General features: G+C 39.2%; 1 protein-coding gene across 1 annotated transcript in view; it reads left to right on the top strand.

The window, feature by feature from the left end:
- KIFBP (kinesin family binding protein) overlaps positions 1 to 13,940 on the top strand; it is a 41,688-nt gene extending 27,748 nt beyond the window's left edge. Inside the window, exons 5-7 of the mRNA XM_078077639.1 lie at positions 2,542 to 2,629; positions 7,828 to 7,943; positions 12,506 to 13,940. Coding sequence (XP_077933765.1) covers positions 2,542 to 2,629; positions 7,828 to 7,943; positions 12,506 to 13,381 — 1,080 coding nt within the window. The 3' untranslated portion in view covers positions 13,382 to 13,940. The remainder of the gene's footprint in view (positions 1 to 2,541; positions 2,630 to 7,827; positions 7,944 to 12,505) is intronic.
- The last annotated feature ends 293 nt before the right edge of the window (positions 13,941 to 14,233 follow it).

Here is a 14,233-nt window from a genome sequence, read left to right as displayed (position 1 = left end):
GTAAACTGGACAGAAAAATGCAGCCCAGTTTGCCAGTATATTAGATTTTTGTAGCTTTTTGTTGCATTAATCCTTTTGAATCGTAAGATGCTGAATTTTGTCTTTGTCTTATATGCTGCTAGCCCTAAAATTACATGTTAGTTACCTAAGACCATCTTTTTTGATACAGAACAGTATCAATTCATTCTAGTGAGATGTTACCTTAAATTGCAGAGTCTATCTTATAGATACAGCTTTATCTTTATACCGTGGTAATCTGGTAACTATGAGGATTTGTCCGAGGAAGTTGACTGTTAAATGTGGGCTTCGATAAAAGCATGTGATGCATTTCAGTTATTCTTTAGAATTAACTCCTCCATAGTAATTTTTCTCTGTTGGAAATGTCTCTGCTCAGTTCCAGAGTTGTAGCTCTTTATGATATACTCTTCTGGAGGATTACATAGGAACAAACTTGAGCTTCTCAGTTGTTTATCACAATTACTCAGAATCATGTTGGTATATTTTTAATTGGACAATTTATTCCTTTCTTCCCTAAGAGTTTTAATGCTAAAACGCTTTTCAGCCACCTTTCCCAGCCAGATTTTCTATTAATCCTCAGTAAGATATTCAACAATAGAAATTACTTTTATTTGTATTTCTGATTCACTCTGAAATATCGGTAATTCTTTGCTTATCAGAGTTCCTTCTTTAAATCTCTCTGGTTACCTGCTGCCATATCCTTACTGGGCCTTTGTCCTTTCTAAGCTTTTTGTTAGTGCTGGTTCTGTAAATGCGCCCTATGTTTAAAGTATTGTCCCACAGAATTTCATTCAGAAAAGCTATTAGCAGGCGAGAAAGGGCTGTGGTGACTGCAGCATCGCTTCTAGGACTTTGGTCTAAGATCAAGTGTGTAAGTAACGCTGTCGCGTCTATTGGAGCATTCAGTTAAACCTAACTTTCATGAATCCATTTCATTGTGGTCATCATCAAAAGTGTTATCCGGTGCCTCTGCTTGTGGCACCTTTTTTTATAGCTTCCAGAGGCCCCTTATTTGTTTTGTTTAGCAACTTTAAAGCCACGTATTCACTGTGATTTTAATTAACACCTTAAACTCCACCAATATTAATAGTACTAAGATATCTAGATATTAATTTGAAGTGTAATAAAAAATTTAAAGTTGTTAAGCATTGCTTATGTGGAGCATGCAGTAATTTTCATGAGTACCTCCCCCACCCTGTGCTTTTTTTTTTTTTAAACCAAAATGTTTTATAAGTTTTTGTTACAACTAGCTGAGTTATATTGTAAATAGAGATTTGAACCATTTTCTTTAAAACAATGCAATTGTCATTTATATCATTCTCATCTTCATCCGGTTCCGGTGATGAGGTTTTGCTACTTGATGTGTCCCTACCTGGCAGGTGCTAAAGTCCCACATTTACCAGCCACCTAGAGGGCACAAGGCACTCGCTGTTGTAGCAGTGACTGCTTGCAGGGAACCAGTCTGACCAAAGCTGAAGTGATAAAGATGGGTAAGGGATTGTGGAGGGACAGTTAAAGCTTCTTCATGTAAACTGTAACTTTCTTTGGGCTTCGGAGGTGTATACCAACATTCTGATCTATAGATTATGTTGCTGGGCTAATACTGTACACAGTACCCAGCTATTCTCAAGGTGGCTTCTGAATTTGCTATCATGGAGAGGTACGTTTAATGCCGAGATTTTAAAGTCATAGCCAACCATGAAAAATCTTCTCAACAAAATGAGGTATTATTAATACGAACTAGACATTTAATTGATGAGGGTGGCTTCCAACTAAAAGTTGGACTTTAACTTTGTATTTCTGCTGGGTTGGTCCTGTGACTTACATGATAAGTGCAAAATGTTTATATTAACAAAGAGATCTTCTCCAAGTGGGTGAGAACTTTACCATGCCCAAATTTGAATTAGGAAGTCTTCGAGTGTGTTGGTAAAGCAATTGCAGAAAGTTCATCTGTGGAGATCTGTTAACTTCAAAACTTGGTGGGAATCCACATTCATTATATGTAAATTCCCCAAATTCTAGGAGACAGGAATCTCTTCCTATCCGTATTTACCCTTTTTTGCCTTTGAAGTAGGATATATAGAGAGATCTCTAAACCTCAGAAAATTAAATCTCCAAGTCCTCTGACAAGGGACACATTTATCACGCACGGCATTTTGGCTATGTGGATTGAACCTAAAGGACTGTCTGAAGCACTCTCAGTCTAGGATGATAGGCATTCTTGAATTATACTTATTGATAACTGGAAGAGAGCTAACTTTCAGTTCAGTCAGCAGTTGTCTCTCAGCCAGTTTGGATTATTATTACGAGTTTGGGGGCATTGTTATTTTAATATTTGAGGTGGCTTTTTAACCAGAGAATATATGTCATATACCTTCTTAATGTTCAGCAACCACACAGGGTCTCCTTAGGTCTCCTTACCTAATTTTATAGCTTTTCTCATATTAGAAGACTTTATGTAAGTGTTAATTGCAAATAAGGCTGGGTGATAATTGCACTTACTCTTGTTTATTTCCTCAACAGCTATGTTTTATGGAGGCCAGGCACTGTTTATCTGCTGCTAATGTCATTTTTGGTCAAACTGGAAAGATCTCAACAACAGAAGACAGTAGTAAGTTCATATATGCATGTTTTATTACACAGCTTTTAAAAAACATTTTGAAATCATTTTAAATTTTAGAAAATTCAAGAACAGAACAAAGAACTACCGTAGCCTTTCTCAATTCACCAATTTTTAATAATTGCCTCATTTGCAATCACATTTTATTGTTCTTCAGGAGCATTTGAGAGAAGATTGCATCCATTAGCCTCCTTTACCCCTTTGATACTTTAGTGTATATTTCCTAAGAATATTTTCTTACATAATCATAGAACAGGAAATATAACATTGATACAAATCTCTTATCTATAATGCATATTTCCTTTTCATTAATTATCCCCATAATGTCCTTTCTAGTACTAGAGTATCCAATTCATGATTTTGTACTGCATTTATTTATTTTTTTTTTTAAAGATTTTTATTTATTTATTTGATAGAGAGACAGCAAGAGAGGGAACACAAGCAGGGGGAGTGGGAGAGGGAGAAGCAGGCTTTCCTCTGAGCAGGGAGCCCGATGTGGGGCTTAACCCTAGGACCATGAGATCATGACCTGAGCCGAAGGCAGACGCTTAACGGCTGAGCCACCCAGGTGCCCTTCGTACTGCATTTAATTGTCACATCTCTTTACTGTCCTTTGCTCTGGAACAGTTTCCCAGCCATTCTTTCTCTTTCATTCACAGACATTTTTGAAAAATATAAGCCAGTTATTACATTAGATTTCCATAAGTTGGTGTTTGATGTTTCCTTAAGCTAAGAATCAGATGACACATTTTTGGTTGGCATCCTGCGTAAGTGATGTGTCCAAATGTCTAGTTTTTAATTGTAGTATTTTATTTAATTTTAAAAATCACAGTTAACACGTATATTTGAGAAAATCAAAACCACAGTGAGATATCATCTCATACTTGTAAGAATGGCTTTTATGAAAAAGACAAGAAATAACAGGTGTTGGTGAGGATGTGAAAAAAAGGGAACCCTTGTGCACTGTTAGTGAGAATGTAAATTGGTGTAGCCACTGTGGAAAACAGTATGGAGGTTCCTCAAAAAATTAAAAGTAGAAATAACATACAGTTCCGTAATTCCACTTCTGGGTATTTACCCAGAGAAAAAGAAAACACTAATTTGAAAAAATATATGTACCCCCATGTTTACTGCAGTATTATTTACACAGTCACCAAGATATGAAAACAACTTAAATGTCCGTTGATGGATGAGTGGATAAAGAAAATACGGTGTATGTGTACAGTGGATTATTATTCAGAAAAAAAAGAGAAAAAGAAAAATCTTTTTTAGCAGAAGATATAAGCTTCCAGTTATAATTAAGTTGGGGATGTAATGTACAGCGTGGTGATTATAGTTAATACTGTATTGCATATTGAAATTTACTAAGAGGGTATATCTTTAAAGTCTCAATGCAGGGGCGCCTGGGTGGCTCAGTCGTTAAGCGTCTGCCTTCGGCTCAGGTCATGGTCCCAGGGTCCTGGGATCGAGCCCCGCATTGGGCTCCCTGCTCCGCGGGTAGCCTGCTTCTCCCTCTCCCACTCCCCCTGCTTGTGTTCCCTCTCTTGCTGTGTCTCTCTCTGTCAAATAAATAAAAAATCTTTAAAAAAAAAAAAAAGTCTCAATGCAAGAAAAATTGAACTGTGTATGGTCATAAATATTAACTAGACTTACTGTGATGATCATTTTGTAATACATACAAACATCAAATCATTATGTTGTGCGTATGAAACTAATATATAGTTGATCCTTGAATAATGGGGGGGTCAGGGGTGCCTGTCCCCTGTGTAGTTAAAAATCCATGTGTAGGGGCGCCTGGGTGGCTCAGTTAAGTGTCTGCCTTCGGCTCAGGTCATGATCCCAGGGTCCTGCGATCAAGTCCCACATTGGGCTCTCTGCTCAGCAGGAAGCCTGCTTCTCCCTCTCCCACTCCCCCTGTTTGTGTTCCCTCTCTCACTGTCTCTCTCTCTCTGTCAAAAAAAATCCATGTATAAATTTTGACTCCCCAAAACTTAATTACTAAGAGCTTACTGTGGACCAGATGCCTTACCGTAATAAACAACACGTATTTTGTATGTTATATGTATTAATACTCTATTCTTACAGTGAAATAAGCCAGATAAAAGAAAATGGGAAAATCATAAGGAAGACAAAGTACATTTACAGTGCTATACTGTAAAAAAATTCATGTATAAGTGGACCTGTGCTATTCAAACCTGTGTAGTTCAGGTCAACTATAATGTCATATATCGGTTGTATCTCAATTTTAAAAAAAGATTGGTACTTTTTATTATTATAAAATCAGTAACATATCTACATAGGGCCCCTGAGCACATTTTACTAAGTTATCAACCCAATAACTTTTGCTTCCAAACCTTAAGGAAGTCAAGTACCCAGATCCACAAGCTATTTCTGAAAGAGAAAGAAAAAGGACTTCGTATCTAAGTACAAGTTCCAGAGTACAGTCAGTCCTCATTATTTGTGGATTACATATTTGCGGATTCACCTCTTGCTACAATTTACTTGTAACCCCAAACTCAGTACTCGAGGTACTTCTGTGGTCATTTGTGCAGAACAACAAAGAAGTTGAGTCATCTGAGGTGCATGTTCCCAGCTGATGTTGAACAAGGCAACGCTCACCTTCTTGTTTCAGCTCTCATATAGTAAATAAGTGTCCTTTCTGTGGTTTATTCAGTACCCATTCTTCATATTTTTGTGTTCTTTTTGTAATTTCATTGTTTAAAATGGCCCCCATGTAGGGGCGCCTGGGTGGTTCAGTCGTTAAAATGGCCCCCACGTAGTGCCGAGGTGCTGTCCGGTGTTTGTAAACACATGAAGGCTGTGACTGCCTTATGGAGAAACTGCAGTGTTAAATAAGCCCCATTCAGGCACAAGTTAGAGTGCTGTTTGGTCCTGAGCTCAGTGTTAATAAGCCAACAATATATACTAAATAAGGGGTCGTTAAACAGAAATACACATGAAATAAAGTTATACATATTGATCAGTTGGTGAAAATATGACCAGAAGCCCATGGGAATCTAACCCTGTATTTTCCCGAGGAGCGGTGTTTCAGCATTTGCTAATAATTCTGTGTTCACAGTGACTTTATAGACCATAACTACCACGGATAATGAGAATCGACTGTATGTTGTTCCTTAGTTTTACTGTTGGAGATAAAAACCACTTTTTTGGGGCGCCTGGGTGGCTTAGTTGGTTAGACGTCTGCCTCTTGATTTTGCCTGATGTCATGATCTCAGGGTCGTGGGATCGAGCCCCATGTTGGGCCCCCCGCTCAGCAGGGAGTTTGCTTGAGATTCTCTCCCTCTCTCCTCTCTTTCCCTCCCTCTGCTCTCTCTCTCTCTCAAATAAATAAATAAATCTTAAAAAGAACTAACAAACCCACTTTTTCTGCTGAAATAAATATTCATCTAAAGGAGACAGTCCAACCCACCAGTGCCATGCTTCCGTGTTGCTTGGGAGGCTAGCGACTTGACTCTCTCCCTGTAGAGCTGGGCACTGTGACTGTTGTACTTGGTGTTGGTGGCACGCCCATGTTGATGGAAAAAGGTAGACTACGGAGGAAAGTTTAATGCGGTACTGCATTAAATCTAATACGGTGATGGAAAATGTTATTTCATGTTACAAAGGATTTTTTTTTAAAGATTTTATTTATTTATTTGACAGAGAGAGACACAGCGAGAGAGGGAACACAAGCAGGGGGAGTGGGAGAGGGAGAAACAGGCTCCTTGCTGAGCAGGGATCCCGATGCGGGGCTCGATCCCAGGACCCTGGGATCATGACCTGAGCCGAAGGCAGATGCTTAACGACTGAGCCACCCAGGCGCCCCAGGATTTTTTTTAAATAGTGAAAAACAAAATAATTTAAATGATGAAATTTATTTATTTATTTACATTGTCATTTTATTTATTTTTTAAGTACTCTCCATGCCCAGTGTGGAGACCAGCATGGGGCTTGAACTCACGACCCGGAGATCAAGACCTGAGCTGAGATCAAGAATTGGATGCTTAACAGACTGAGCCACCCAGGCGCCCCAAATCATGAAAAATCTTAAAATAAATTTTTTCTTTTAAAAAGGAATGCCCTCGGGACGCCTGGGTGGCTCAGTCGGTTAAGCGTCTGCCTTCGACTCAGGTCATGATCCCAGGGTCCTGGGATCGAGTCCCGCATTGGGATACCTGCTCGGCGGGGAGCCTGTTTTCCCTCTCCCACTCGCCCTGCTTGTGTTCCCTTTCTCACTGTGTCTCTCTGTCAAATAAATAAATAAAATTAAAAAAAAAAAAAAGAGGAATGCCCTCCGCAGATGTAACTTAAATATTTTGGTAAAACTGGACATGGGACTTGCATTATGAAATGAAATAATTGGCCTTTTGTTAAACTATATTCATCATTCTGAATATTAATTTGGGGGAAGCTTTGCACTCAGGACAACCTTTTAATTCATGAGAACTCTATTTCAATTTGAATTTCACTAAATTGGAATTTTTGACAAATTGATTAATAATTATGCTAACTTTCACCTTGTTTGACACTATTTCTCTTCTTTTTTTGAGAGACCATGTGTGCATGCACAAACTTAGGGGAGGGGCAGAGGGAGGGAGAGAATCTTTTTTTTTTAGATTTTATTTATTTGAGAGAGAATAGAGAGAGAATGAGAGGGAGAGGTAGAGAGAATCTGAAGCAGACTCCGCACTGAGCACAGAGCCTGATGTCAGGCTCAATCCCACAACCTCGAGATCATGACCTTTGTTTAGACTTGTTTCTTATAGAAGAAGTAGAAACAACAGAATTAGAAGAATGGTTATATTAGAAGAATAGTTATATAAAGTAGGGAACATCTATTTAATTGTATACAATGCTGTACTTAAAAATGTTAGAGTTGATAATGATATGAGTGACGTGTTAGTGGTATGATATATAAAGAAAAATCTATATTCAAAATTGAATATACATTGTGACCTTACTTTTTACCAACTGATAACACATAAGAAAAAACTAGAAAGAAATCTACAAAAATAATAGCAGTGAGTGCCTCTGGGTGGTAGGAATTTTGGGTCAGTTTTCCCCCCACTGCTTCAGTGAGAATCTGTTACTCTTAAATTCAGGGGAAAGTGCTATAAAAAGAATGTAATACACAATGAAAATTGCGATTGTGACCATTAACTTAGGCAAATAACATTGTGTGATTTTAGCTACTGAAGCTGAGGGAGATGTGCCAGAGCTTTATCATCAAAGAAAAGGAGAAATAGCAAGATGCTGGATCAAGTATTGTTTGACTCTCCTGCAGAACGCCCAGCTTTCCATGCAGGTAATGTAGTCAAAAGGTACCTTTTCTTTCTTAAATAAGCAGGATGGAAGTAAAAGCTTAAAATGGGAATTATGCTCATTGGGCTCACCGCATGTTTATTATGCAAAGCATGCAGAATGCTGTCAAATAGTTCTTGCTCTCCCATCTCTACCTTTTAGAGTCTTATTTATTTAAGGTCTATCTCAAATACCACTTCTTCCTTAAAGACTTTCCTTTGGGTAGAATATAAATTCCTTGAGAGGTGGGGGCTGTGTCATATTCACGGTATATCATTATCTCAGACATGGTAGGTTCTCAGTGTATTAATTGTTCAGTGTGTAATTTTTCATAGCCTACAGGTATCATTTCCCTTCTTTAAACTCCATAAAACATTCCTTGCCTGCCCTAAATCACTTAGATTTTGCTTTGTATTATCTCTATTCATATTCTCATCTTTTTTCCTTCACCTCTTCTTAGACTATAAGCAATCTAACCTTTATATACTTTTTTTTTTTTTTAAAGATTTTATTTATTATTTGACAGAGAGAGACACAGCGAGAGAGGGAACAAAAGCAGGGGGAGTGAGAGAGGGAGAAGCAGGCTTCCTGCAGAGCAGGGAGCCTGATGCGGGGCTCGATCCCAGGACCCTGGGATCATGACCTGAGCCGAAGGCAGATGCTTAACAACTGAGCCACCCAGGCGCCGCTAACCTTTATATACTTTATACGGTATATATATTTATATTTATTTTATAAAAATATATATCTGGAAATAGCCCTGCCAGTTTATAGTGGTATGTTTGTGGCAATTTACTTAATCTCTCTTTGTCTCAATTTTCTCACAAAGGAGATGGAGATGATAACAGTACTTACCTAATAATGTTGTTATCAGAGTTAAATTAATATATATGCAAAGGGCTCAGAAAAGTACCCTAGACATACTAAGTCCTCAGTAAATGTTCATGGTCATCATCATCATTACTAATTCATACTGAATCCTAGTTTCTAACCACTAAGGAGGAAAGTAAATCCTTTGGATGCAGTATACTAAACATAGATACATAGAAAACTTTCCTGGAGGAGTTATGCTTCTTTTTTTTTTTTGCATACATGCATTAAAATACAATAATTTTTACTAGTGATAATATAGAACCCATGAAACTACGAAACGAAAGAAAATCAAACAAACCACAAAACCCCAGAAGCATACATCGTGCAAGGATGAGAGCATTTTAGAGGTAGAGGGTAAAGGTGAGGCGTATTTGGGAAAGAAAGGAAGTAGGGAGAACTAGGAAGTTTTATGTCTAGAGAAGCTGGATCCAGGAAAAGCTGTCAGCTTTCTTCTGCTCAGAAAGCGGCCAGGAAAGCATCTAAATAAGCAAGCAGCCAGGAAGCAAGTAAGTAAATAAGATTTTGGAGACTTAGGGCTTGCATTTGAAGTAATTGTGCCAAGCAAAATACACCATCATTTAACTCATACCCTTCACTTAGTTGATGTTTTCCAGACTGGGCACCAGAACGTATCACCTGATTACTTAAAACTAATTAAAATAGTTGCCTGCTCTTAAATTACTCAGATTTTCCTTAATCTGACTTTGTTATTTTAACTTCATCCTTTGATTATCTGTTTACCTGAAAAGCCTTCTTCAATTCAAGCTTAAGACCTACACAATTTATGCCACCTCTATGCTAGTCATTGTCCTAAAAGTGCAACTTTGGGGGCACCTGGGTGGCTCAGTCGTTAAGTGTCTGCCTTCGGCTCAGGTCATGATCCCAGGGTCCTGGGATCGAGCCCCGCATCGGGCTCCCGGCTCCACGGGAAGCCTGCTTCTCCCTCTCCCACTCCCCCTGCTTGTGTTCCCTCTCTCGCTGTCTCTCTCTCTCTGTCAAATAAATAAATAAAATCTTTAAAAAGAAAAAAAGTGCAACTTTGTTCCACAAAGGAGAGACACATGCTGGAGGACATATAGGAGGAAGTTAACATGTGAAGGATGCTCTGGGAATGAGTAGGAATTAGCTGGACCGGAGAAAAGAAGGCTCAGCATTCCAGCAAGCTGAGGCAGCATGTTCTGGGGCACAGGGAGCATGGTGTCTTAGGTGGGATGGGACAAAGGCCTGTGAGGCTGGAGCAGAGTAGGAGAGCACTTGATGTAAGATAGAGTTCGAAAGGGGCTGGAACCAGCAGGGCCTTCGAGGAGTGGAAGGCTTGAAGGGTTTTGGAACAATCGCTTAGGTGGCAGAGTGGAGAATGAATTGAGGGGAAGCAACAGTAGAGGAGGGAGATTAGTTAGAAGACCACTGGAGCCATCCAAGTGGAATGTGAAGGGAGCTTGGTCTAGGATGGTGGCAGAAGAGATAAAGAGGAAAGAATGGATTCCAGAGGTATTTGGGAAACAAAATGTAAAGGACTTGGTGATAGATTGAAAGTGCAGGGTAAAGGGGAGAGGAGAGGGACATCTCAAGGATGATTCATTCCTAGGTTGTTGGCTATCCAGACTGATGGAGGCTTCTTCACTCAACCAGCACTAGAATAGGAAACAGCTGAAGAAGAATAGGAGTTCCATTGTGGACGTCCTGCAGATGAGGAGCCTTTGAGTGTTCTTAGAGGAGAGGTCATACAGGGAGCTGTAGCTGCGGGTCTGGAGCTTGAGAAGAGGTATGGGCTGTAGCTCTGTTTCTGAGTCACCCTCCCATGGATGACAGTGGCAGATGTGGGTATGAACAGAGTCATCCGTAGGGCAGCACTGTCCAAGAGAAATAGAACACCAACCATGTATGTAATTTTCAGTTTTCTTTCTTTCTTTTTTTTTTTTTTTAAGATTTTATTTATTTATTTGACAGGGAGAGAGAGAGAGTACAAGCGGGGGAATGGCAGGCAGAGGGAGAAGCAGGACCCTTCTGAGCAGAGAGCCCGATGGGGAACTCGGTCCCAGGACCGTGGGATCGCAACCTGAGCCGAAGGCAGACGCTTAACTGACTGAGCCACCCAGGCGCCCCTGTAATTTTCAATTTTCTAATGGCCACATTAGAAAAGGAAAAAGGATGAATTAACTTTATACTTTTAAAACCCAGATTATATTTAAAAAATTGTCATTTCTGTAGGTCATCAGTATTAAAGAGATTTAAAATTATTTTTTAATTAAGTCTTAAAAATTGGATATATATGTTGTAAATACAGCCCACGTCTCAGTTTGAACTTGCTGCATTTCCAGTGCCCAGGAGTCATCCACATGTGGCCCATGGCTACTGTTTTGAACAGTGCAGATCAAGAGACCATGTTGAGTGACAGGAAGAAAAGGCTTAGGGGTGGAGCATAGAGGGATCTGATGTTCAGTTTTATTGGCCAGGAAGAGAAAGATGAGCTTAGTTTTTTTGTTTTTTGTTTTTTAAGATTATTTATTTTAGAGAGAGTGGGGGTATGAGTGGGAGGAGGGGCAGAATGAGAGGGAGAGAGAGAATCTCAAGCAGACTCTGTGCTGATCGAGGAGCCTGCCATGGGGCTTGATCCCAGGACCTGTGAGATCATGACCTCAGCTGAAACCAAGAGTAGGACACTTAACCGACTGAACCACCAGTGCACCCTGAGCTTAGTCTTTTTTTTTTTTAAGATTTTATTTATTTATTTGTCAGAGAATGAGAGAGGGAGAGTGCGTGCACAAGCAGGAAGAACGGCAGGAGGAGGGAGAGGGAGAAGCAGGCTCCGCGCTGAGCAAGGAGCCTGATTCAGGGCTCAATCCCAGGACCCTGGGATCATGACCTGAGCTGAAGGCAGACGCTTAACCGACTGAGCCACCCAGGCGCCCCGCTTAGTCTATTTTTTAAACCATTTTACCTTTTTTTTTTTTGACCTGAGGGGTAGGAGGAGAGAACTTTGATGGTAGATTTAACTGTGTCTTCACTTTAGTGTCTTTGAGACCTGGACATTTCTCTGTATTTCACTAAATAACTTCTAGCATAAACATCGTATCATTAATCTTAATGGCATCTCAGTGCAATATTTTTAGGATGTAGATTACAGTCTTACTCTAATATTAAAATACTAAAAATTTATTACACGTATATAATGTTTCACAGTCTCTAAAGTTCTTTCATATGCATTTATCTTACCTGAAGGAGAAACTATAAATGAGTTTTAGTTCCCCAGAGAGGAAAGTCATATGTAAGCAGCTTATTTGATTTATACCTTTTCCTATTTCTTACATTTTTTTTAAAGATTTTATTTATTTATTCGACAGAGAGAGTGAGAGAGTAAACAGGGGGAGCAGTAGAGGGAGAGGGAGAAGCAGGCTTCCCACTGAGCAGGGAGCCCGATGTGGGGCTCGATCCCAGGATCCTGAGATCATGACCCAAGCTGAAGGCAGATACTTGACCATCTGAGCCACCCAGGCGCCCCTATTTCTTACATTTTTAATACAATTGAAATACAATTTTAGAAGAAAGAAGTCTTAAAAGATGTGTAAGATTATAGCACCTCCATAAACCCAGCTGAGAAAGAGGGCATTCTTTTCTTTCCTCTTAAGTTTGCCATAATATTATTCAACAGCAGGTCAGTGTCCTCTCACCATAATGTATTTTTTCTTTCAGGACAACATAGGAGAGCTTGATCTTGATAAACAATCTGAACTTAGAGCTTTAAGGAAAAAAGAATTGGATGAGGAAGAAAGGATGAGGAAGAAAGCTGTACAGTTTGGAGCTGGTGAGCTGTGTGACGTCATCTCTGCGGTGGAAGAGAAAGTGAGCTATCTGAGACCTTTAGATTTTGAAGAAGCCAGAGAACTGTTCTTACTGGGTCAACACTATGTCTTTGAGGCAAAAGAGTTCTTTCAGATTGATGGTTATGTCACTGACCATATCGAAGTGGTCCAAGACCACAGTGCTCTGTTTAAGGTACTTGCCTTCTTTGAAACCGATATGGAGAGACGGTGCAAGATGCATAAACGGAGAATAGCCATGCTAGAGCCCCTCATTGTGGACCTGAATCCACAGTATTACCTGTTGGTCAACCGGCAGATTCAGTTTGAGATTGCACATGCGTACTATGATATGATGGATTTGAAGGTTGCCATTGCTGACAAGCTGAGGGACCCCGATTCACACATTGTAAAAAAAATAAATAATCTCAATAAGTCAGCACTGAAATACTACCAGCTCTTCTTAGACTCCCTGAGAGACCCAAATAAAGTCTTTCCTGAGCATATAGGGGAGGATGTTCTTCGCCCTGCCATGTTAGCTAAATTTCGAGTTGCCCGTCTCTATGGCAAAATCATCACTGCAGATCCCAAGAAAGAGCTAGAAAATTTGGCAACATCATTGGAACATTACAAATTTATTGTTGATTACTGTGAAAAGCACCCTGAGGCTGCCCAGGAAATAGAAGTTGAGTTAGAACTTAGTAAAGAGATGGTGAGTCTTCTTCCAACAAAAATGGAGAGATTCAGAACCAAGATGGCCTTGACTTAATAATCCTTGTTTTTAATGAAAGAAAATGTGCAATATCGAAGAGAGTTTTTCCCCTTAGTCAAACAAGCACCATTGCATTGTGATGATTACCTTTCTAGCCAGATGAGTGCAGTTTGAACTTGACATAACAGACCAATTGTCTTTGCTAGGACCTTAATCAACATAAAGATAATTTATACCTAATTATGTAAATTGCCTTGTTAAGGTGACATGTGATTGGTATGTTAGATTGCTTGTTTCCTATTTAAGTAGAAACCTTTCCTGCCTCAGTTTCTAAAGGTAGGTTCTTTGTTGGCTAGTACTTGATAGATTTGTTAAGAGGAATGATTCTGGAGTTACATACCTGGTAGTCAAGCCTGTTAATTGAAAAGTAACTTCCTGTAGTTATTCTTCCCAAAATATTTACTTTCCTGTTTCCCAGAGAAACGGCTCCTTTTCTGAAAACATCAAAAAACTAAGTTATGTTGTAAAGTACTGTAAAGTAGTTTGTCTCATTTATAGAGGAAAAGGCCTTGTTGGAAATAAATTGACTTGTTTCACTAATAAAAGGTTCCATTTACTCTTTTGTTTTCTTGTAAGAATCAGTTTTATTTTTGACACTTCGAAGGTATTGCTCTACTTGAAGCCAGAGGAGAATTTTTCTTTGGCACCATCACGCAGTTAGAAAACACTAAAACCTCATTCACTGAAGAAGTATTTGAGATAGTCTCTGTGCCAGAAAAATCTTATTGGCTGAGTTTCTTATAAAGAGCATTTTGGTATATCTATAAACCTTGAAGCACTGTTGAAAAAGGACATGTACTTCAAAATAACATTGTTGATATATGTTAGTCATTTCAAGAAATGAAGAAT

This window comes from Halichoerus grypus, chromosome 7 (genome assembly GCF_964656455.1).
Source record: "Halichoerus grypus chromosome 7, mHalGry1.hap1.1, whole genome shotgun sequence".
NCBI classification, from domain to species: Eukaryota; Metazoa; Chordata; class Mammalia; order Carnivora; family Phocidae; genus Halichoerus; species Halichoerus grypus.
The sequence above is the reverse complement of the archived record's forward strand: the minus strand, read 5'-3'. Positions and strand labels throughout refer to the sequence as shown.